This window comes from Prosopis cineraria, unplaced genomic scaffold, assembly GCF_029017545.1.
Source record: "Prosopis cineraria cultivar Desert tree isolate PC_DT_omini unplaced genomic scaffold, ASM2901754v1 PC9, whole genome shotgun sequence".
NCBI lineage: Eukaryota > Viridiplantae > Streptophyta > Magnoliopsida > Fabales > Fabaceae > Prosopis > Prosopis cineraria.
Window position 1 is genome coordinate 24267519 of NW_026555340.1, and position 25974 is coordinate 24293492.

A 25974-nucleotide genomic window follows, 5' to 3' on the forward strand; every position below is an offset into this window, starting at 1 on the left:
AAATGATCAAATTGTCTGATGAATGTCAGATTTAGTCCTAGTCAGAGTAGGCCCATAAACGGCCCATTAAACCAATGAAAAGCCCGTTGGATCCCCATTGCCATTCAACTGAGTCCTTTTATGCAAAGCCCATTGGGCCTGAACCAAGCTTTAGAATGCAAGAAACAAACCTTTGTTTTTTTAGATAACATAATCTTTGATCTTTATTATTTTATCAAATTTTATTTCTAGTCTCTATAATTTTTTTAATATTTTTAGTCTTTAAGCCTTATTTAAGGATTAAAAATATTAAAAAAATAAAATTATAAGAACATAAAAAATAAATGCCACCCAAGTTTTTTGAAACTATAGAAATCGAAAACATTAAAAAAAATTATATAAATTAAAAGCAAAATCTAATGAAATTATAGTGATGGATGATTATGTTTTTTTTTAAATTTTTCATGAATATCCTTTTGTTAGAGATAATCTTATTCAAGATATAATCAGATATTAAATATAACACCTACTCCAACAAAAATTTAAATTTTAGTTCACAGTATTACAAGAGACTAGTCATTTTTATTAAACTCAACTCTCCTTGATAGAAACAAACACTTGTTTCCTATAGGGGAATATTTTGTGCTGTGTGTTGAAATTATTTTTTCTGACAATGTTTCTTGTTAATTAAAATTACAAGGCCATGGTTATTTTCTGTGTCTAAAGCCCCGATCTAGGCTTATTTATTTGTGTATGGTCCCCTCTAAATGAATTTCTCCTTTTGCCTCAGACAAGGCGGAGGCAAGTGAATTTGTGTGCATGTTTTGAATGTTGGCAGAGGTTTGACACTTCTCGTTTGATTTTTCATGAAGAACTTTGTGTTTTTTTCAGGAATCATTTCAATAACTCATGAATTTTTTATTTAAAAAAATCTTTTGACCATCATCCCCGCCCCACCATTTTTTATAATGGATACAGATTTTTAAATTTTTTGAAAGTCTCATGTTCTCGATAAAGGTTTCTTTGAGACTTATATCATTTTAAGGTATTTTTAAAGGTTTAAGACTTAAATTCTTACTTAGCAAGATATTATTTCACTTGTTGAAAATCATATAGTGGACAAACTTTAATTCGAAAACTTTGACTATCTTATGCCATAGTTTAATTGACACTCATATTTGTTAGGCGGGTGTTTATTAACCTTTTTAATGAGAATTTTGAGCGTCAAAACTGTAGACTCCAAGAAGCAGCCCCATGTCAGTCTCATCAGATAAGTAGATTCTCTCACCATCATTAATGCTCTAGCAAATGATGCATGCTCTTACAGGTTTAATTAGGTTCATTAAGAGTTAAAGTTTAAACCTTTTTTAAACTCATGGTAAGCAATTAGTACTTTTCAACTGTGAATGTGCTTCCTTCATTTCTTTTTTCCTTTTTAATAAACTAAAATGTATAAAAACTTTTTTAAATTTTAAGATAATTGCATATGACTCATTTCACTTTAAAATTAATTCTCCTAAGTTTTAATTTTATTTTTTAAAGCCTTCTATTGTTAATTAACTTTGTTATGTTATTAATAAAATTTGTCATCTCAGATTAAGAAAAGCCACATAAATATGTGCATGGCATTTTATGTGAATAAGTCATAAATTTATAAAAATTATATTTTTTTAAATATTTACTTTTGTATTAGTTTTATTCATGTTTTTTATTGTTAGTAATGATGCATAGTTTTCATATATTAAAGGATAAATTTTATGTGCATAATTCTTATCAGAAACAGCTTTTAAATCTTTTTTTCTTTTCATATGTTTAACATAAAAATTGATAAAGAACAATAACATTTGAGTTTTTTCTCTTAAATTGTGTTAATAGTAAAAATGAGAATAAAGTTGCTTAACTAAAAAAATGAAAGGATCATTATGTGTGTTAAAAGTAAAAATTATAATTTTGTCTCTCCTTAACTTGTGTTAAAAAATTAAAAAATATTTTTTTTTCATGTCATGCTCATTAATATGTCATAACAAAGTCTATTGATAACATATAATTTAAAGATAGGGGCTGGGTTTTGAAAAAATAAAATTATAAATTATGGGAGTTAATTTTAAACATTTAAATATGATAGAGTCATATGCATTTGTTTCAAAATTCAGTAAAATTACAATGTAACCTTATATAATATATATATCCCCTTCTAAAAGCTTTTATGTTTTTTATACTATAGTAATTTTTAAAACTATATTTCTTAATATATGTTAGTTAGTTAGAAAGAGTTTTATGCAAAAAAAAAAGAGCATATAATATACTTACAATTACTCTAATTGATTCTCTCTCATGATCCTATTTATAATCACTTTTGACATTTTCATAAGGTCAAGAAAAACCTTAAATGTCAATAATTTTGTCTGAAAATTTGAAAATTTTTCAGTTTTACCCCTATTAAATATATATACTTTAAAAAATATTTAATATTAAATAACCTTCTTAATATTTAATAGGAGAAAAAAGTAAAGAGAGATACAATAATTATTGAAGTACCTTCTAAATAATATTAAAATAAATACTCTCTCAATCCTATAAATAGGATCAGAGGAGTATACTTTCTTTGATTACCCATTAATATCCTCCTATGAGAGACAATTCTGTTCATGACATTGTGAGAAACTAAATGCAGACACATCTCAAAAGGAGATTCAAATCTTGATTTATCACATTGTGAGGGACTTACTTTTTTTGCTAGAGAGGAGTGTACTTTTAGTATCAATCAAACTTAAAACTATTGAAGCTGTTATCCAAAAGAGTGAATTATATTCGATTTTCAGAATTGCCAATTTCTTATCATGGTTTAACAGGTTCATTTTGCTTCATGGCACATGTACAAGCGTTATTATAGCTAAGGGACGGTTTCAAATTGCTTACTATTCAATCCAACCTTAGTTTAAAGAGTAATAAATAAAATACACGGCAAGAACATTTGTGCAAATCCAATCATTAAAGGTTTTTTTCTTGAGGGCGGTTAGAACAAAATTGGCTAACTAGCTAGGGTCTCTTTTAAGTCATGTTTCTTTTTTATTGTTGTTTTATATTCTGTGAAGTTACAAGTTTTCTACATTTAGGTACTTGTATATGCATGTACTCGCATGACAAGATTCATATCATATCAAACTGACAAACTCACATGACAGGATCTGTGAAAAATAATAAACCTGAAAAGTCAACTCGATGAAATCAGTTGACATAGTATTTGCATTGAATGGAGTTCAATGAATGAAACATTTTGTTGTCCAAAGATCTGAGTCTAATTGATTTCTTGAGATAAGAGTAAAGTTACTCCTTCGGTCCTGATCGTTGTGATCAAACCCAAAGCTGATATACATGCCAATTAAATTCTGGAGTTAGATGTACACTTTGCAAACCAACTTTATGGTCATCTATTCAACACAAAAGCCTAACCTCAAGACTACTACTCACATTTTCTATTTCATAATTTCAACTCCATTACATATTTGGCTTGCAACAGACAAATCATCGGGCGTGTGAATTAATTGTTTTAAATCTCTTAATATAGATTAAACCCAATTCAACTTAAATAACGGAACTCTAAAAGGAAAAATGCTCGTCCTAATGTGATTTCATGATCTATTCATGGAATTCAAATTCTAGATCGTATTTAACAAGTTAATATCATTGTAGCACAGTGACACGTGAGAAGAAAAGGCGCAGGTTCAATAATTTTGCCTATTACTTCAAGTTAGTTAATGCATGCGTGAAAATGTTTTTCTAAAATACTAATTCCATACGAATCTTTTCCAGTAACGGAATTAGCAGATGTTTTGAAATTTGAGAAAGAAAGAAACACATTAATGAGTTTCACTTCTTCGGTAAAACTCATAGAATTCATATATGCAGTGGCGGAAACATCATATACAAGTGGAGCCCTTTTCCTTGGAGAAAATTATAAATAATGGTTTCTCTGTAGTTTTATCAGTTTTTATTTTTAGTTTCTGCAATTTTTTTAATATGTTCAGTCTCTATAGTTTCAATAAGATTAAGTACGTTTATTTCTCAAGTCTCTAATAATATTAAATTATGTAAATTATAGGGACAATATTAAAAAAATTATAGAGATTAAAGCAGAAGTCATAAAATTATGCGGCTAATGATTGTGTTTTCCTTTTAAATTTGCACCTCCTTCCTTCAATATTTTTCTCCTTTTTTTTTAATATTTTGAATACTAAGTGCATTTTTTTTTATCTCTTAACTCGGATTCAAATTTTTCAACATTTTAACTCAAGGCCCAATAATATAATAGATATATATAAAATTTTTAAATTATTTTTTAAAAAATTACTCTTCTAACCTAGGATTATGGCTTTAGCCACTACATATGTGCAAAGATGATTTTTTTAAAAAAGCTTTTATTACTTATATGCATTCTTCTATTGAGACCATCATATTCAAGATACATTTAGACACAAAATATAAGCACATCTTTTAATAAAAATTTGAATTAAAGTTCATCACATTGTGAAAAATTAGCTTCCACTAGATTTCTTTCCTATTAATTTTTTTAACTTCATACATGTGAAATACTTTAAAAAAATTCTGAGGTCTACATGTTTGTGTACCCTTATTATTTTATTTTATACATGTGCGAAGTAATAAACTTCTATACATCATCAACATTGACAATACGTCCACCTCCTAACTTTGCTGCTTCTATATTTGGTGGCTTCCTTGAATTCTTTCTTAAGTTTTTGTTCTTTTCGCGAGTGACGTCTGCATATAAAAATAAAAATAAAACAGTAAAGCTACAAGTTATTTTAATTTTCAAGTTGGTCCTCGGAATTGGATTGTCCTATATTTCAGTAAACTAAATCATATTTTTGTTTTTAATAAAGCTTCCCTCACATTAAGATTAGTAACAAAAATAATTACGTGATCTAATTAAAAAATCGAGCAACTAATGTCTGATGACTAGCTTGTATTTTTGTTCCTATTAAGATAATCACGTGGAAAAATTTTAAAAGTACGAGAACATGTATACATATTTTTTTTTCTTTTAAAGCGATTGAAATGAAAAACAGTTTAAAGATTAAAATGAAAAAAATAACAAAATTTAAAAAAAATCAGATCAACATAAGAGATTTCACTAATTAAAAATAAAGAATGACTAAAAGGGGTTGTGTCTAATGAAAAGAGTCATACTCACACACAACGTGATAAATTAAGATTTGAAACTTTCTTGAAAGAGATATTTCTATTTAATATTCAATTATATCTTGAATATATTTGCCTTCAATGTGATAATACTGTAAACAATAAAAAGAAGAAAATTGTGGAAGAAGCAAAGACGGTCGAGTCTAAAATGGTTTTGGTCAATAATAAACAAATATAGGTCATTCAGTAGAAGTTGCCCAAATGAACAAATAATAAATTTAAACCTAACCTTGCAAACAACGATACTTCTCGTATGCACAATGCTTCACATTTTGTTTCCTTCTCATTCACAAAAGGACTTAGATCTCTAAAACCCCAAGTAACACAAAGTGATAAGCTTCGTTAATTAATCAACGTATAACCACCAATTCTACTCAACATTAATTTGAATCATTCAAACTAAAACTAGCATGTGTGTGTGTATATACATGTATAGTCATGCACCAATTGGTCTGTTATCAAACACCAAAGGATTCTGAATACAACACAGAAAATTCCCACTAATAAGTTCTCCAGTATTAGTATCATCATATCTTAGATACTATGGATTTTGAGAAAGAGAATTTGATGAAAATTCTTACCAGAAATTCTTCAGTGGGGTGTTCTTCTAGAATATTCTATTACTATGGTAGTGGTGAAGGGGTTCCGTTCAACTGGGAAATGAAGCCTGGAATTGCTAAGGATCCACCAAAGGAAGAGCTTCCTCCTCTCAGTCCTCCTCCTGCTCTTGTCAGCTTAGCCCTTCCCAAACCATCCATTCATGGAAACCCTAAACCTTCGACCGCCTGGTCCAGGTTGCGGCGTCGTCTATGGAAGAGGATCACGAAAGCAAGTCAGAAGAAGAGGTCACTCCCAGAATGTCCCAAGGATGATAATGATGATCATGTCAAGGATTTTATGTGTTTGAAAGGTTTTTAGATTGCAGTTCCGATTTCGAGTCCTTCGCTTCACCATGTGATTCAAGGTCGTCTTCATCTTCTTCCTCATCATCACCGTGTCGTCCGGCAATGCAGGCAACAAGATCAGAATGTTCTGCTGGAGAGGCATATGGAAGGCCCTTGAGTTTATGCATTCCAATGCATTTTGCCAAGACTCTGGTTCCTATTATGAAGCGGGACTAATTTGTATTATGTAGACATGTAATTTCTTAACCACATATTTGAATGTCTTTTTTTTTATACTAAATACTATGATAATTTTACTTTTGTGGTAGTTTTATGTTTCTTTCAAATGCTATTTGATTAGTTTGTGCCGAAAAATAACGTGTTCATGTTCATGTGAGAATATCTTCCCAGTTGTGCTGTTTTAATTAATTGTATTTTGTTTTGTACATGTGATAGATCTGCTTAGTTTCACTAACAATTTTTTGCATATTAGGCACATTAATTATTTCAGATTTTTACTTATGATCATTCATGTATTCAACAAGGTTGATTATACCCCCAAAAATGGGTATTCATAATATGAATCATGATTTTCTAATTGAAGTCTTCATACCACAAACTGCGCAACTCCTTTTTTCGAGTCTGAAATGTTTCAGATATAACTCCGGGTTCACACTTAAATTTTTTTTTTAAAAAAAAACTCTTTATGTTAATTAGATGATGGTTTGTATATCATCCAAAAAAAAAAAATATCCAACCATTGATAACTCAAATAGTATAACATGTTATGAATTTATATTACTAAACATATTGATGTAATAAACACACACCTAGTTAATAAAACTCGAAAATTCATTTAAATCTACCGCGCAAGTCCATGTTTTAATGCCATAGACTTGATGCCGAGATATATATATATAGTATGTATGTATGTATGTATGTATATGTATATGTATATAGTACATATATAGTTATATATGCCCTCTTTTTCCAGAAGTTCCAGGGCATAGTGATCCTAGTTATGATGGATCATACTAATTGCATTGATATTACAACATATGTGAGCCTATTCACATATATCTGAGCTTCGTTAGTGACGAAGAAGAATTATATTAGGATGCCCCCACTTCCTTAGTTAAACTGCCTGCAAATCAGAAACAAACAAAGATCAGGAACCAACAACCAGTTATGAGACAGATTAACAAGCAAGTGGCAACCAATCCATTACAAGATGACAAGAACTGCCAAATTATACACCTTATCTGGGATGAGAAGGCCACTAATTAGCCTGTGACTTATTTATTATATTTGATTGTAACTGTCAAGCTTTCCTATTTCGAGTCTTATAATGCAAGTATAAAATCAGCGTTTTAACTTTTTATGGAACTAATCATCTTACAAGGTTAAGAGATTTTAACAGTACAGAATTCTCATCCATAAGGGAAATAAGGCACGCACCAATAAATACAGGAGAAAAATGACAATCAAGTTTCAAAAGAATAAATTAATGATAGTTAGGTCCCCAATAAGATTTTTTGAAAAATAAATTACAAATATCAATTTAAATAATTATAAATTTAAAAATTTCAATTGTAAATAAGACATTTAAGTTATAAATATAACACTCAGCTTGCATCTTCTTGTTTATAATTATCTAAATCAATGTTTGTAACTCGTTTTTTAAAAAACTTTGTCCAAGTCCTAACTGTAATGAATTTGTTCTCTTGAGAGTTTATTGTCATTCTCCCAAATACATACCTCAGCTGGTGGTGGAATGACAGATTCCCTGTAAAAGTACGGCAACGGGTGACTTACTACTGCATCCACACATAATCAGAAAATACTCGCCAACTCTAAAGCACACTCAAAGTACCTTGGCCTCTCAGACTTCGCAAGATGTTTGGACATTATGGATGCCTGCACAGTATAATAGCACAATACATCCTCATATGATGCTCAAAAATGCAATGCATTGTCCAAACAAAAAAAAATTCTGCCAAGCAGCTAGACAGTAGAATTTTTTTTTTTCCCGGGTCAAAGGCATGATTCAGTGGAATCCCTTGTTGGCTTTATTCAAAGAGAGAACCTTTCAAATGGAGATATACATTTTGGATTCAATTAAACTGATAGCCAGATGACCAACAAATTCCTTTCTGATTTTTATAGAACAAAAATCCTTATAGATCAAACGGAACAGAAGTTTCTACTTTTAGTCATTCAAGGATATATTACGGATATAGTTGCTTGAGCAGACAGACAGGCACTCCTGGCACACACAGCCATAATACTAAATTGGAAGGCAAGGAAGGGTGACAGATCCTAAAACCTCACTTGATATCTAGTGTAGACAAGGGATCCAAAGCAGCAGCAGCATTCTCCTTGTTTTGCTTTGCTTTGTTTTGTTTTGTTTTTTTTTTTCCTTTTTATGAACAAATAAATGCACCAAATTAGTATTTGCAAAAGCAGAAACATTACCTGCTCCTGTATGATGCTCCTCGCTTCAACAAGTTGAGCTTCAAGCTCAAGTTCTCTCTCAGTTGCTTCTGAAGTAACTTCAGCTCCTTTCTGAGCATCTTGCAATTGCACCATCCGCTCCTTCCATAATTCAAGGCATTCACAATTAAGACACGAATGATGTTCATATTCATATCCGCTAATACCAACAATGGGAGAAAAATATATTAGTTGGTAAATACCTTAATAGAAGCCATCTTGGCTCGAAGGCTTTCTTCTATTTGATCTCTAGCCATGTGAAAAGGGAGATCAAATACATCCTGCAATAGGTAAGTGATTAACTTCATATAGTAGCTTGGCAAAGGCAAAGAAGTTTAATAAATAATAACAAGCTTCATACCGTCCTCCCAACCAATGGAGATTGTGAAGGATCACTTTCAGCTCTTTCATTATCACTGACAGATTGTTTTGATTGCCCATTAGGAGCATTAATGAAATCACGCATATCCATCTGAAAGCAGCACACTCACAAGTCTCAGAATCACAGACAAGCACACAGAATGAAAACTACTATGATCTAATCAAAGTAAAATGTTTCAGAAGTTCTCAAAACAAAATGAATGAACCCAAAATCAGTAACGTGCATACGGTAGAGTAACTATAAAAGTTAAATATCTACTCCTAGCTACTGAGAAAATAAGGAGTTATAAAAGTTTAATTCTAAGTTGACAACTGCATGTGGGTATATTTCTCATCATGCAACTGGAGGCAAGTTGAAAGATCAAAAAGGCAGCACATGCTGAATGAGAACGTACAGATAAAGTTGAAGAAAGGAATATTACATTCAAACACTTGCAAAGTAGAAACTTCAGCAAATACCAATTACTAAAAAAGGGTTACCTGCATTGATCTCAATAATGCTCTTAAATCAGCATTCTCTGCTATAAGTTCTTGATTTTTCACCTCATAAGCATCTACCTATTATATTATTAAAAAAAAATGCAAGAGATGAGAAAGTCCAAAATACAAAAGCGTGTCAAGACATAGAGAAAACAAATCAAGCTGCATACGATTTTTTTATAAAAGTCATTGTCTGTCTTCTTCCCATTCCATGTTCCGCGTTGCCGCCCTTCTTTCTGAATTACACACATAATAGATACCAAATTACTATGGCAGTGAAAAAATTGCCAGAAACATTCAAACCGCTTGGATAATTTATACCTGTAGCAAATTCATTATTTCCATGCCTGACCTTGATTCCTTCTTCTTCTCCATCAATACTTGATTTAACCTCTCCTGCAAGAACATGATAGGCCTTCATTCAAAATTTAATATCGTATGAACTTTTGTGCTAATATAATTGTTCATCCGTAAAAGTCCTATCATCTAAGCACCATTCATTTAAATATCTTTCTTCTTCGAATTAAAAAAAGAAATAAAGAAGACAAGAATAGAAATCCCACCTGCAACTTTATGTATTCCTTTTCCTTCTTCTTCATCTCATGCATTTGTTGAGTCCTTACTTGCTTTATCAGCATTGACATATTCATTTTTATAAGTCATAATTTGACCAATACAAAGTGGCGATTATCAAATGCTGCAAAAAACAATATAGATCCAGTTTCAGACCTGATTACCAATAACCATTCTTTGAAATTCATCTCGCTCCTGTTGAAGCTTCTCAATTTGAGCCTTGAGAGCTGCAGTGTTTTTAGCTTCCTGAACAGGGAGAATTTTATTCAGAATTAACACCCCCCCCCCAAAAAAAAAAAAAAAAGATAAGGTTATCAGGTAGCATTATGTTGTAATAAGAAATTCTTGAATGATGACATGATTGATAAATCTTGAATTTTACTTTCTGTTATACAATTTGTGATAAAATTTAATATATGAAAAATTAAGTCATCTTACTGTTCTAGTAATTGTTGCAATCTCCCGGTCTTTAGATTGTAGTTGTCCTTCAAGCCTCTCAACTTTGGCTTCCAATCTTGATATGTCAGATAATAGTCTATCACACCAAAAGTATAGAAGGAGAAAAAATGAGTCCAATCAACTAATCAATGAGCAATCAAGTGGAGGTCTAATGCTAGTTTGCAACTGTCACAACACAATAAAAATAATCTGAAACTTAATTTCTGAAATCCCATCGCAAAACGCGGATGTGAACCTATAAATGTAAAACAATATAGACACGCTATTCTCTTTACCAATACAGATGAACATATAGCAGGGCGTTACTGAAAAGTGGAATCCATAGAAATAAAACACCTAATAGGAACATGGGCAAATTAGGAAAATAAACGTACATGGGAACAAAAATTTTGTGAAGTTGAATGTCAGATATGTCAAGAAAAATAAAGCAAGCACAAGTTTTTCCATAGATGATTAGTACAGAAACAGCTGGGAAGTTCAACTGCATTACATAGCAACTAGCTAACAACAGAAAGCCACCCCAAAAATAATACTAAACGCCAGGCATATAAGATCCAGTGGGCAATGGCCAAATTAGACAAATGAGAAGGTATAGGGAACAATTACCGCTGTCTTTGTTCATTAGCAGACTCTCTAAATTCAATATCCCGCTGTCTCTGCTGTAGCAAGAAGTGTATGCAATTGCAAGTCCGTGCAATGGAAACCTACCAAAATAAAGACATATTAAAAGAAAACGAATGAAAAGTCCCTTTCTTCATTTTCCCAGATTATAATCAACTGAACAGCATCAGAGATCAATTCTCACAGGGTCATTCGCGAAAAGATCCAGAGAAGCTGGAAATCCGAACGTAACAAGAGACTGGTTCAAATACTTGGCGCAGTGCTCCAAATTTCCCGCATCGGCGAAGGTGTACTCACTATAACGAGGGCGCGATACAGTGAGACTTTTTTTTTCTTTTTTTTGGGGGGGGGGGAGTAAAGCGTAATAATTGAAGGGAAAACTCACTCGATTGTGAATGAAGACTGAGAAGACGGCCGCGAAGAAACAGAATGAGGGGGAAGGAAGAGTCAGCGAGAGAGAAAAAGAGAGACAGAAAAGAAGGGAATTACAAGGGCATGTCAGGGTTCAGATTACCCGAAGATCGAAATCTCCGTCAATGGCTGACATTGCTGTGTTTGAGAGCTTTCTTCCTTGTCTTCTTCCTCCTAAGGCTTCAGAAACCGAGCAACAAAATGGGAGTCTCTGCTCCTGAGCGTGGATTTCATAGATCTGAGCGCCGTGGAAATTTGAAATATGCGAAATGAATATATATACTATTTATATATACACTATAGCCGAAGGAGAAAATAGAGGGAAATAATGTTAACGAATTCGTTAAGGGAGTGACATTCGGGAACCGGAATTTGATCACAATCAGGTGTGGTCGGTAGTCTCGCTTCTATCGCATACCAAGCAATGCAAGAGATACACGTGTATAAAAAAAATGTTTCTTAACTAATCTTGCAAGTAGCGCTGGACATGCCTGTATGTAATCTAATCAAGTCTAGTTTATTTAATAGAATATTCTATGAATTTCATTTATAAATCACTTCTATATTTTTTATCTAAATTAAGAAAAAAAATTAAAAATTTATTAATTCTGTCTAGTAAAAAAATATTACCTTATTCATATAAAATACATTTTAAAATGAAATTTCTATTTTTCTATGCATAGAATAAGAGTAATGGTGTCTTATTGAAAAAAATTTAAAAATCATCTTCCAAATGGAGTTGTCTAGGCCAATAATGGAATTGTCAAAGAAAAACCCTGCGTACTAACATGCCAGATAGAGAGAGAATTTTGGTTTGAGATTCTTCACTTGGTACTTGGTAGCTGCTGCCTGCAGAACCATGAGATAGATTCCTTTGACCCTGCACGTGCACCAAACAGTTTTTAATGGTTTTAAAGAAAAGCCAAATTTTTCAGTGATACTTCAAAGGTCCTCAAGGCCTCAACCTCATTCAAGATGCCCCTTCCATGTATCTTCCAAGTAATGTGTTTGTAATGCCCTCAATCTTGAGTCCAATTAATAAGCCATGATTATTCAAGATTATGGTTAATTGTGAGTTTGTGTTGTGTTTGGGGTAATCTTTCTGTTTTAATTAGGTGTATGAAGTGCGGTTTAAGATTTTGTTGAAGGTGAGAATAGTGAAGGCCCATGTGCACATGCTGGTTTAGTAATTGACACTTGAAGTTTTTATTGTTGAGGTGCTTTTAAATGAAGATGGCACTGCAAATGAATGTGCAGTACAGATTCATGATAATGTCACCAAACACTTGTAAGTTGAAACAAAAGGCGGCTTAACATAGCTTTAAAAAATAAAGAAAAATGAACAGCGAATAGAAAACAAATTATTTCTTTATCTTTGGATTAAAAAAAAATGAAAGAAGAATGACTGCTCAAATAAAAAAATTATGGCTTCAAGCCTAGATTGTTGCAGCGTCTAGGATATATAATTTTGGAAATCATATTCTCTTTCTAAAATTATTACATTTCTAAAGAGAAAATCTAGGAAAGAAAAATGTGTGTCCTACTCTTTTTCTCTTTTGCTTTTCCTTTACTCTTATTTCTCTTTCAATATTCAAATGGTAAAAATCTATGTTCAATCATGAAGGATTATGGATTATAGAAAAATGGAACCGTGAAAGCTCAAGTTCATAAAACTAATTATCCCTAAAATCAATTATTTTTTAAAACTCAACCATTATTTAAAAGGTTTAGAATCAGACTTGTAAACCTTTTTTATTATTTCTTTTATTTTTTTGAATTTTAAAAATTACAATTTTCAAATATAATATTTCATATTTTCAAAATACAAATTATAATTTTCAAAAAATTAAAAATAAATGATAACATTATAATTTTAAAATATAAATGCATATTCTAAAATTTAAATTTAATTTTAAAATTAAAAATATTTTATTTTTTAGAGGTAAAATAGCAAGAAGTCTAAAGAAGCTGTCCCAATCCCAAATTTGTTTTTTTAAGGCTTTTCAGGGCAAGGCTTCAAAGGCTAATTTTTTTAAAAAAAATATTATTTTTTAAAGCTCAAATTCATATAAATATGAACTTAAATGAGTTGACTGTTAGACCCAGTTTTTATTTTTGACCCACAAAAAACATATCTCAAATAATGATAAAACTTCTCTTCTATCACGCGAGAATCTAGGACTAAAAGGGATAAACTTGAGATTTAATTTCACAATAAATAACGTTGTTTACTGAGAGAGGAGAGCTCTTGAGAGAAAAGTTTTCAGAACATATTGATCAAACTTACCACATCTTCAAATATCATCATAGGGTAATGGGTGGTTGATTTGTTAATTAAAAAAAAACCAATAATTGCTTGCTTCAAATAATTTTAGTAATTACCATTAGAAGCAACCATAGCTTACACCAAATTACCCTTGTACTCCATATCTGGCTTAGATTTATTTTTAGTTCATAAGATGTAATCATTGCCACTTTGTACCATATTTTTTCAATAATAAAAAACACATTTTTTACACTAATCTCTTTTTGTTTTTGCATTTGGATGAATTAATGCAGGAAAGTTGGGACCCTATAGTTATTTTTGAGATTCGACATTTCTGATACTTCTGATTTTTGTTGTTCAAATACAACACCTATGAAAAACAACTTCCAATTAAAATGATATAGCTCTCTTATAAGTTAAATTAAGCATCTGGTGGTTCCAAAATTTGAATGTTTAAAGCAAGAGGAGGAGGAGATGAGAAATGTTTAAGATTGATGTATTCCCAGCAGTAGCACTGATCTTTTGATTTTAATGAAGCATTTTCTACTAAAAAAATTTGAATGTTTAATACAACTTTCTTTACAAGTTCTCTGCATCTTCTTACACCTGGCACTACAATAGGGGGTTCCTCTTTTTTCTTTTTTCTTTTTTTTTAAGCTTTTGTGAAATGCTGATCATGAAACGAGGTTTAAAAAATACATAGAAAGTTAAATCAGGCGCGATCATATTTTCCCCCCCTAATACTAATGAGAAGGTCAGTGCTGAGGTAGGCTGAGGAAAACACGCCAAATTGAAATTTTGTCAATTTCTATTTTGTATAAAGTAGTGCAAATGAATCGACCCACAACACCTACATGCACAACATTCCTTTGTTTTGACTTCAAAATAAAATAATCGTTCACATCATTTTGACAATTTCATTAATTATTATTATTATTATTATTATTATTATTATTATTATTATTATTATTAACTTTCCCATTTCGGCGTCCTCTTTTCAAACCGTGAATGGCTATTTATTTATTTAGTATCTAGAATATATGTGAGAATTTTTGTCCAAATTTTTATTACCTTGCCAGTGGCACTGAGATTCACTGAATGCAAATAATTCATCTACGTTACATACATCTTTTCCACTTATTTCAACTGTTCCACGTATCCACAAACATTAATTCATTGAATACTTATACAACAGTAAAGTAATTGACAAATGACCAAACATAAATTATTTGCTTTGTCAATTAAAGTGCCCAGGTCATGACGCCAAAACCCCCTTATTTTTTTTATTTTAGAAAAAATCAACATACAAGTTCTTCTAGTTTTTTTAATTTTAAATTAGATTTCTGTAATTTAGTTTGTTTCAATAGACACTTATAATTTGATCAATTAAATATACTAATTCCTAGAGGTTAAAAATATTAAAAAATGATCGACTTTCCAAAACAAAAACATTTTAAATTTTTTCAAAAAAAATTACATTCTTCACGTTTTTTTTCCTTCAGCCAGTTTTTTCCTCCATTTTTCTTTTCTCTCTCTTTTAAGGTAGTATTTTAATTATTATTATTATTACTATTACTATTACTAGTTGCTACTACTTGGAATAAATCCATGTAAAGATGAGACAGAACAATGAATGCATTTTTCGGTTCAATGAATTACTGTGTTAAAATTTTATTAATAACTAGCCACAAATTATGCACTTTGGATCTTAAATTTATAAATAAATTTATAAACAGTAAACAATTTAATTGTAATAATTTTTTTAAAAAAATATTACGACAAGATTTTCTTACAAGTATAATTATTCTGGGGTGACTGTATGTGGGTACTATCCCTCCACGAAACTTTTTTTCTCCCCCTTCCATTCTTTCAGCTCTCATTTCTCGTTATATTTCGTTTTCAAACGCATTAAGGATAGTAGTTGGTAAGTTAAGTTCTTTTAATCATATTGGGTATTTATTAACAATCACGTCATTCATGCATTGTACAATTCATTGTTAAGTTACGAGCATGTAACGGAAAAATAATTAAGTTATATCCTCTTTTAGATTCCTGAAAAATTAGGATTAGCGGTTGACTCTCCATCAAAACGGAGAAACTTCTCTTCAAATTTTCATCTATGGAACACAGAAGCACTGGTTGACCCTGCTTTTGAAATATAAAAAATGCAATGAATCATGAAAAATATTGAAACTTCAAACTTTTTTTTCCAAGTTTTGATACTTTCAATTCAATCAGGATTCAATCATTTCATTTTCTGATACAGAGTAGAGAAAGGGGAAGGTGGGACATAAAAAGATAAAAGCAAGGGTTAAAAGGCGCGTCGTTAGGTGGTTTGACTAGTCTGGTTTGGCAGGCGTTGTTTTGTTGCGCTCTTTTACCTCTCAATAGTCAAATATGTAAACTTCGATTCTCTTTATAAACCTCCAATTCACTCCCATTTCCGTAGTTTTGTCAACCCCCCTCTCTTCTTCTTCTTCATTCTTCTAGGATTCGCGTTTCACCCATATTCCCAAACTCTTCCTGCTCCATTGATCATATATTGTCTCCTGTGTTTCTTTCAAGAACCATGGAACCTAGTGCTATGGATATCATCTCGGCCATCATCGACGGTAAGCTAGACACCTCCAACGACCTGGTTTCGATGCTATTGCAGAAACGGAACTACGAGATGGTGCTGACCACTTCCATAGCGGTTTTGATCGGGTGTGTGGTCTTTCTGATGTGGCGGAGATCCCACAGTTCAAAGTCGAGGCCCGTCGTGCCACTCAGACCGTTGGAGGTTGCGGCCCCGAAGGCGGAGGTCGATGATGGTAAGACAAAGGTCACCGTCTTCTTTGGCACTCAAACTGGTACCGCTGAAGGGTTTGCCAAGGTAGGCTTACTAAATTGCGCGCGTGAGTATGGGCTATATTTTTGGAGTTTTCAGTTGGATTGTGCTAAAACTTGTGTTATGGGCAGGCACTAGTGAATGAAGCAAAAGCACGATACGAGAAGGCGACGTTTAAAGTTGTTGATTTGGTACTATATGCTTTCTGTGATTCAAAATGTTTTCTTCTTGTTATTGGTCTTTTTGGTGTGTTTGCATGTGTTGATGCTTATGTTCGGGTCATGGTGATGAGCAGGATGATTATGCCGGCGATGATGACGAGTTTGAGGAGAAGTTGAAAAACGAGAAATTGGCACTTTTTTTCTTGGCTACGTAAGTTTTCCTTTCTCTTCAAATGGTTTGTTGCTGCTTTCTACTGTTGGGAATTAAACCTGTTGGAGATGTTGCAGATATGGGGATGGTGAACCAACGGACAATGCCGCAAGATTTTATAAATGGTTTGCAGAGGTAAGTTTGAATTGAATTTGTTACTCGAATGGATGGGTCATTAGTTGCAATAAGTTTAAATTAAATCTTGATTTTGTTGCTGGAATTTTAGGTACAAGATAAGGGAGAATGGCTTCAAAATCTTCAATATGGTGTGTTTGGCCTTGGGAATAGACAGTATGAACATTTCAACAAGGTTTGGGATTAACTCGTATTTTCAAGTTCCGTTCTGCTTCGCTTTCCAAACATGCCATTGCTAACATCTTGGTTTCATGCTTATGTACATTTTTACAGGTGGCGAAGGTGATAGATGAGAAGCTTGGTGAGCAAGGTATCTCTTGATTCCTTTTGCTGCTTGAGAAATTTGTCTGGGAATTATTTAACTTTCATTAATTTTGTGACTTCTACAAGGATGGTCAATTGGTCATTTGGATGAAACATATATTTTTTTTTTTTTTTTTCGGTGGATGAAACATATGTACTTTCTGGCATTTTAGTCTAGTATTATTAACTTGTTAGTACTGTTTTTTCATTCTCATTTTTAAATACGACCACCAATCTGACTTGAATTTTGCAATTTCAGGTGGGAAGCGTCTTGTCTCATTAGGTCTTGGAGATGATGATAAATGCATAGAGGATGACTTCAATGCATGGTATTGAAATGTTTGGTTTATTTGAGTATGTTAAAGTGGAAATCTATTTCTTTGCAAATATTTAAGAAACGTCCTTCTTCCTTAATAATTTCTGTTATTGCAGGAAAGAATTGGTCTGGCCAGAATTGGATCAGTTGCTTGGGAAAGAGGATGGTAAAACTTTATCTACCCCTTATGCTGCTGCTATATTGGAATATCGGGTTGTGATTCACAATCCAGCAAATGTACCTTCTGAGATCAGTCATAATGCAAATGGTCATGCTGTTGTTGATGCTCAACATCCATGCAGGTAAATGTTAGAGTAGACTTTTTCAGTTGTAACTTGGAGTTGTATATAAATTTAAGCTGATATGTATTACTTACTCTCCATGAAGAGCAAATGTGGCTGTGAGAAGGGAGCTTCATACTCCTGCATCAGATCGTTCTTGCACTCATCTAGAATTTGACATTTCTGGCACTGGAATTAGGCAAGTATCTGTGTGCAAAATATAATCTATAAAAACACTGCTTATACTCATTGTACTGATTCATGTTCTTGTGCATTTGTTGTTTCATAGATATGAAACAGGGGATCATGTGGGTGTTTACTCTGAGAATTTATCTGAAACTGTGGAAGAAGCATTAGGATTACTAGGTCTGTCACCAGATACCTATTTTTCCATCCATACTACTGAAGAAGATGGGACACCACTTAATGGCTCCCTGCCACCTTCATTCCCTACCTGCACTTTAAGAACAGCGCTGGCTCGATATGCAGATCTTTTGAGTTCACCCAAAAAGGTGCTTGTTTTGAGTTTGATGCACAATTGATTACACCTTATGCCACTTTTCTCTTATTGAGACTCATACTTGTACATTACTAACTAATAACTCTACTTATGCCTTCCAGTCTGCCTTACTCGCCTTAGCTGCCCATGCTTCTGATCCATCTGAAGCTGATCGACTTAAACATCTTGCCTCTCCATCAGGAAAGGTTGTAATATTTTGTATCGGTTGAATTAGCTTAATGTGCTTATATTTCTAATTCTAATTTGGATGTTATTCTGGTCTTTGCCTGTGCAGGATGAATATGCAAAGTGGGTGATTGCAAGCCAAAGAAGTCTCCTCGAGGTCATGGCTGAATTTCCTTCTGCCAAGCCCCCACTTGGTGTCTTTTTTGCAGCAGTTGCTCCTCGCCTGCAGCCAAGATATTATTCAATTTCATCTTCTCCTAGGTTAGTTTCTGTATGCTACAATTACATGGGCATTTGTCCACATGTAGGTCTCTGGACATGAAGGGAAATCAACTAGTCCATACATTTCAAAATAATCACTTAATAGATGATGCATTCTACTACAACAAGCTAAAGGGGGAACTAAACTTTGTGTTTTATGTTTTTTTTCCGGAAACAGTGAGTTGTGCTTACTGCTAACCATATGCAAAAATTATCCACAGGATGGCTTCATCCAGAATTCATGTGACCTGTGCATTAGTTTATGATAAAATGCCCACTGGAAGGATGCATAAGGGAGTTGCTTCAACTTGGATAAAGGTACTGGTATTTTACCAGCTTCCCTGATTAAGGCCACTTGAAATTTGCTATTGTAAAGTCCTCTCAATATATAACTTTCTCGTTTTTTTGTTCGACGAAAACTATATAACTTTCTATTAATATAATAAACTGAACTTTGTTATAAAGTCCTCTGGATTTGTAACTTTCTTGTTTAAGACCACTTGAAATTTGCTATTGTAAAGTCCTCTCACTATATAACTTTCTTTCTTTTCTTTTTTTCGATGAAAACTATATGACTTTCTATTACTATAATAAACTGAACTTTGTTTCCCATGAACGTTTCTCTGGAATTTGTACTGTGAAATATCGTCTAGGATTCTTAACATGGTTTTCTTGTTTGTTGTTCAGAACTCAGTGCCATTGGAGGAAAGCCAGAACTGCAGTTGGGCTCCAATATTCGTTAGGCAGTCCAATTTCAGGCTCCCTGCAGATTCTAAAGTGCCTATAGTCATGATTGGTCCTGGTACCGGATTCGCTCCTTTCAGGGGTTTCTTGCAGGAAAGATTAGCCCTGAAACAAGACGGAGTGGAACTCGGCCCATCTGTTTTATTCTTTGGTTGCCGCAACAGGAAAATGGTAAGTTATCTTCAGTCCTTCTTCATGCTTTTATAAATTTTTGTGGCATTGCCACAATTGGAATCTTCTATAATGTCCCTTCTATGGAGAGAACAGAAATAATAGATGTAAAGAAGGAACGTGAACCTGATATACAATCACACTTTTTTGGGTTACTCTCTTCTTGAATTTACGACTACATTAAACATAAAAAGTTCCAATTTATATTGTGTTCCTCATTCTTTATAGGACTTCATCTATGAAGACGAGTTGAGCCACTTTGTTGACAGCGGTTCACTTTCTGAGCTGGTTGTTGCCTTCTCTCGTGAGGGACCCACCAAGGAATATGTGCAGCATAAAATGATGGAGAAGGTAAGTCTCTCTTGGCCCTGCACATTTTTCTCAAACTTCACATGTTTTTCAAACCAGTCTTTAAATCAATACTTCATTGCATTCAGGCTTCAGATATTTGGAACATGCTATCTCAAGGAGCTTATGTTTATGTTTGTGGTGATGCCAAAGGCATGGCTAAGGATGTACACCGCACTCTTCACATAATTGCTCAAGAGCAGGTATATGCTTATAGGAATAAATGCTGAACTGAAGTTGAAAAACTTATAAAGCATTCTTGAATTTGATCGAGATTAACCAATCAGTATTTGCCACATAATACAAGTCTTCTTTCTTAATATGTGCCATATAAGTTTTTTTCCTTGGATAGTTTGTGCAGATTCGGATATCCTTCTTATGAATGCTCCTCAAGCCTTGTACTCACAGTGTTATGCATTGCGAAATACTTTCTCTAGTCCTTATTATAGGATGCCTTCTAGAAAAACTATTTGATATTTAATAAAAGCACTTGATGGGGATATTAACTATGTTTTTTTCAATATTATCTCTATTTAAACTCATCAACTATTAGGAAGAATGTAATGCAAAAAAAAAAAAAAGAATCATTTAAATAAGAGTAAAATTGGAAGTTTATTCTATTTTCAGACAAAGTTAAAGGTGTCTTGTGATAGGGACCAGAGGGGCATGCTGAATGACTGAGTCAGTAGCTAAGCAGGTTCTTTTGGCTTGTGAATTTCAGGGTTCTCTGGAAGGTTCCAAGGCTGAGAGCTTTGTGAAGGATCTGCAAATGACTGGAAGGTATTTACGTGATGTGTGGTGATCATACAGACATGGGTTTTGAGACGAAGCTTGAAGGAGTGAATCTGGGATCCTTAAAAGGGATTTTGAGCTTGCTGCTTTTTCACAGGAGCTAACTTTATAATTCTTTTTTCGTTATTTTAATAAAAATTCTTTTTTTTTTCCTCTTTGTCACTTTCATACATGATAATGTAATTCAGTTCCAGTTTTCTTCATGTTTTCGTATCGTATGAGCCTCCAAAAGGTTCTGAGACAAAAAAGCATCGCATCCCCTTGTAATTACCGCAAATTTCTTTATATATTACATCGGTTTATTATTTATTATAAGTCATGAAAATTATATGAATGACCAGTTAAATATCAAATACTTTTAAAAACTGACTGTTTTGATTTAATATTTTTAAATTATTAGCCTTCTAGCCAGGATGAGATCAAAGCCGTGTGTCTATTGTCAGGCAAATGAGGCAATTGCTTTTGGCCTCAAAAAATTTGCTCATGCTCTATATAATTCTGATCATTATTTTTACTGTTAAGTATTACTATTAATTACATCTTTTCATTAAGAATTCATTGTTCTGCATTTCACTGTCTCTATCATTCTCATTTCCCAAAATCAATTAGTCATTTAGAGAGGTAACATTAGCATACTGCCACTATATATAATGGATGGGGATCATTTTGTTGGCAACTAACAATTTTCATCTCTCCCTCCCTTTCAAAATAACTAATGCTATCATCATTTTCTTCTTAAAGGAAAATGTTACTCTAGTGTTCAAACTTGTTACGTTGTCACTCATTTGCCAAATAATTTCTTCTCATTGGAATTTTCAGCTTGCTATCTAATTGAAATTAAAACAAAAAACATTAATCATAGATTTAAGGTGGCAGCCACTTCAGGTGTATTTATTACACTTTTACTGTTTATATTACTTTTTATATGAAATTATGATTTTTTTTAATAAAATTTGTTATAACCTTTAGAATTAGAATGGTAAAAATGTCAAATAAAAAATATGAATACACTAGGCCTCTCAAAATAATTTTATCTTAGGCCCTAGCACTTTTTCACACGGCCTTGGATGAGATTTTTTTTTCATTTTTTACTGATGGAGCATATTGCAAAGCAGAGAGAAAGAGATGTTATAATATCACAGAAGAAACGCCATTTATTTTGGGATGTTAGCATTGTTTAACAGATATAGTAAAAAATTTCATGCATACGTGCTAGCAAGACCTATTGAAAGAATAGAAAACTATTATTTTAACTTGATTAACAGCATTTAACCAACTAGGAACCATTTAATGACTTTGGAACCGGCCACTATATTTAACCAACTAATTTGACAAACTAAAGAAATTTGTTGCATTATTTATTAATTGAGGACTCATTTCTACGTTGAAATCTATTAATAAGAATAGCCATTAATGATGCAAAAATAATGAACTTGATATTAATAAGAACCAGGCAGATTGATCCAAATTTTTCATACTAATAAGTGAAAAGATCACCTATTGGTATATTAAAATTTTGAGTTAAGATTTACTTGTTTTTTAACACTTTCTTTATTTTATATTCCCTCCAATCCCTTTTATAAATATCCTACTCATCAAAACTAATGAAAAACGGTTAAATTGTTATTTTACCTGAAAATGGAATAAATTTTCAATTTACCCCTATTCTCTTTCATAGTCAACGAATTTTAATAATAATAATATTAAAAAAGTATAATTAATATCCTATCAAATATGTTATATTAAAAAACTAAAAAATCTTTCTGTAATGTATAGGCCATAAAATCTTGCCTAATTATTGTTGACTAAATGTGTAAAAAAAATATAGTATAAAGTACTTTTCATATCTCAAATTATAAGATACTTTTAAATATATTAAATATAAAGTACTCTCTTCATTATTTTTTTTTAATATATTAAATAAAAGATACTTTTAAAAATTTATATTTTTATTTTAAAAAATAAAGTTATTAAGTATATTTAATGAAATTTATTGATATATAAAATTTTATTTAAAAATATCTTTTAATTTAAAATGAAAAAAAAAAAAAATATAATGGGATGATAGATATAAATACTAAAAGGTCAATAAAATGCAACCAATAATTGTAATTAACTTGAAAATTGCTACATTGAAATTATCAACTGCTCAGTGCCAACGCACATTCGAGACCAAACGAGTTTGCCAAACTCGCACGTTTCTGGAATTCCTTTTCGAAATATTAATCTCTCGCGCGCGCGTACAGAGGATGGCAAAAACAGTTCATTAAGTGCGTGTTTAATTTTCAATTTATTAAAAATTTATTTGATAAAATTTTTATTAACAAAAATTAATTTAATAAAAATTAGCTGTTATAATAAAATTTATATTTAAATATATTTTTTAAAAATCAGTTTAGTGTACCAAAAATTGTTTAGATTATGATGTTGAATATACTTTTAAATGTATAATTATCAAAAAAGATATTAATTTATGATGATTTTTAATTTTATTATATAAATATAATATATTTAAAATATTTAAAAAATATGATAAATATTTTAAATAACATAAAATTTGATCTATAATGTTAAAAATTTGATCTCTAATTATTTATACTTTTTTAATTTATAAATTTAGAAAATGTGATAAAGATTTGTAATTATTATTATACATTAATACTAAAAATTAACATAATTAATTACTCAATTTATAATGCTAAAAATTTGATACCTAATTATTATTATTGAAATAATAATTATATTTTTAATAAATTAACTATTTTTTAAATAAAAGAATAAGAGATTAAACTTAAATAATATGGTCAAATAATATTTTATTTTTTAAATTTTAAATAATTACATTTCTCAATTTACTTTCAGTTATTATTTAAATATATTTTCATAATGTGCTTTTTATAAAATATTTTATTCAAATAACTTCTAGCATAAAAAAGTAAAATTTTACTTTTCAAATGTAAAACACAGAAAAACTAAACGAGCCCTAAATTTCAAGGGCATTGGGATACTTTTAAAAGAATTTTTTATTTTAAAAAATATGACATTTTAAATAGATTAAGATTTTATTAAATAAATAGATTAAGATTTTATTAATTAAATTAATTTTAATATTATTTTTTCTCTCTTTATAATTAATTTATATCTCTTTATTTTTAATATAATAAAATATAGATATTTTTAAAATTTTCATTTTTATTTTTAAAAAAACAAGATTGTTAAACATATTTAATAAAATTTGTTGATATATAAAATTTTATTTTAAAATATTTTATAATTTAAGATAAAAGGAATACACAACTTGCTAAATGCTCTTGTTACTTTTAATTCGTGACTCGTGATTGTGATTGTGTGGATTTTGAATGTCGTTTTACAGCAAAGATGAATTCAATGAGGAAGCAAATAAGGAGAGAAAACATAGAAGAAACACAGTGACTTGGGATTCGTCAAAAGCACCAAACCTTCCGGCGACCGCAGCGCCCTGCCTCACTTCGACTTTCAAGGTTGTCTTCACCTTGTTCATCCCACTTCTTTTCAATATTCTCTTACCTAGTTCATTGAGGCCCAAGCCAAGAAAAGTAAGTAAAATTTATTATTCTGTTATCCTATTTATAAATTATTTTTACATATAATTATTTATTAAAATTTAAAAAAAAAACATTAACTCTTGTTTGGATGGAAAGAAAGACATAGAAGAAAGAAAATTATGAGAGACGACTCCTAGAAGTAATAAAACATTGCTATTTTTAAAAATTTTCTCTCATTCTTATTTTTTTTTTCCCACTTTTTCCTCTATTCAAACTAATCTGAATACTGTTCTTGGTATGAGATAAAAGTAAGGGAAGTGAAAAGTGTGGAAAAAATGGCATTTTCTCTTGTTTGCCTGAGGGAGAGAGAAATACGATAGAAGGAAAAATGGTTAAAAAAAAGGTGAAATTCATATATTTTTATTTTTTGACCGGCAACTTTTCTCTTCAAAAAGAAAAGATTAAAAAAAACTCAATTTTTAAATTTATTTATGATCTTTTCATTTCTTGCCTATTGTCTCGCTCCATTTTGATCCTAATTTCCCTTCCACTTTAAATTGGATTATTATATATTTAATAATTTAAGAAATAACAATTAAAATTGGACAAACATTTTCTTTTTTGCTATCATCAAAGAAACTAATTTTCAATTCTATTTTTATTTAATCAATAATATATAATAAATAAATTCTTATAAATAATATTTAAAATATTAAATATTATTATATAAAATATTTTTCTACAAATAATAATGTTATTATTGTTCGTGTGAAATCAAAATTTTAATTTCTTCTATTTTCCCTCGTTCAGTCAAGAATGGGAAGAGAAAATTACATCTTTTTATTTTTTTTCTCCTCACATTTTCTCTTATAAGCCTAGCACAACTATAAAACTCATTGAAAACTCTTTAAAAATTTAACAAGTTCTTTTTGGGCAAAATTTTGACAAGTTTCTAACTTTATTATCATTAAATATATAAAGTATCTTTCTCTTTACAATGTTTAATGGGGGTAAAATGGAAAGCTTATGTTAAAAATAATGTCATGTCTTATAAAAAAGATAAAAAAACTTTCTCCCTTTATTTTATAAATATAAAGGACTGGAGAGAATAATTAATATGTTAAAAATTTGTGATATTTTTCCAGGAACACTCGTGTCATTTAATAATTAAAATTTACGAGGCAGAGATAAAAGTGTCCCGAGTATTACAAGAAACAAATTATAAATTTAATGTATGAAGCAAGGGGGATCTGAAACTTACATTTAGAATCAAATCAAAACTTAATGACTTGAGAATCGGGTTTACAAATCTCCATGTAGAGGGGGCCTGAAAGTGCACGCGAATCATAAGCCTCTCATGCGTGTGGGGGACGGGGCCTGTGATGGGCGGGCTTCATTTCGGCTAGCCCTTAACAATTGGCGCCAAGAAAAATCAAATCGAAACT

General features: G+C 31.2%; 3 protein-coding genes across 4 annotated transcripts; 2 read left to right on the forward strand and 1 right to left on the reverse strand.

Annotated features, from left to right (window-relative positions):
* Positions 1–5635: 5635 nt before the first annotated feature.
* Positions 5636–6633, forward strand: LOC129319345 (uncharacterized). Its single transcript, XM_054964385.1, has one exon. It carries the CDS (start codon positions 5743–5745, stop codon positions 6115–6117), a length of 375 nt encoding a protein of 124 aa, XP_054820360.1. The 5' UTR covers positions 5636–5742; the 3' UTR covers positions 6118–6633.
* A 301-nt stretch (positions 6634–6934) lies between these two features.
* On the reverse strand, positions 6935–11751 carry LOC129320671 (uncharacterized). Of its 2 annotated transcripts, XM_054966221.1 has the most exons (16): positions 11605–11751; positions 11476–11492; positions 11275–11386; positions 11076–11173; positions 10449–10545; positions 10167–10256; positions 10001–10063; positions 9759–9833; positions 9608–9673; positions 9438–9515; positions 8938–9048; positions 8780–8857; positions 8559–8678; positions 7957–8000; positions 7842–7869; positions 6935–7227 (listed from the first exon to the last, which is right to left on the reverse strand). In XM_054966221.1, exons 1-16 carry the CDS (start codon positions 11635–11637, stop codon positions 7219–7221), a joined length of 1119 nt encoding a protein of 372 aa, XP_054822196.1. In that variant the 5' UTR covers positions 11638–11751; the 3' UTR covers positions 6935–7218. The 2 variants fall into 2 exon arrangements, 1 of the variants encoding a protein (XP_054822196.1); XR_008595811.1 differs by having other exon boundaries at positions 7842–8000.
* A 4458-nt stretch (positions 11752–16209) lies between these two features.
* On the forward strand, positions 16210–21208 carry LOC129320277 (NADPH--cytochrome P450 reductase 2-like). Its single transcript, XM_054965644.1, has 17 exons — positions 16210–16642; positions 16729–16788; positions 16893–16969; positions 17047–17104; positions 17196–17279; positions 17378–17414; positions 17667–17736; positions 17840–18025; positions 18111–18203; positions 18294–18516; positions 18626–18709; positions 18799–18950; positions 19172–19268; positions 19638–19865; positions 20094–20216; positions 20303–20416; positions 20935–21208. Exons 1-17 carry the CDS (start codon positions 16337–16339, stop codon positions 21013–21015), a joined length of 2073 nt encoding a protein of 690 aa, XP_054821619.1. The 5' UTR covers positions 16210–16336; the 3' UTR covers positions 21016–21208.
* Positions 21209–25974: the final 4766 nt, after the last annotated feature.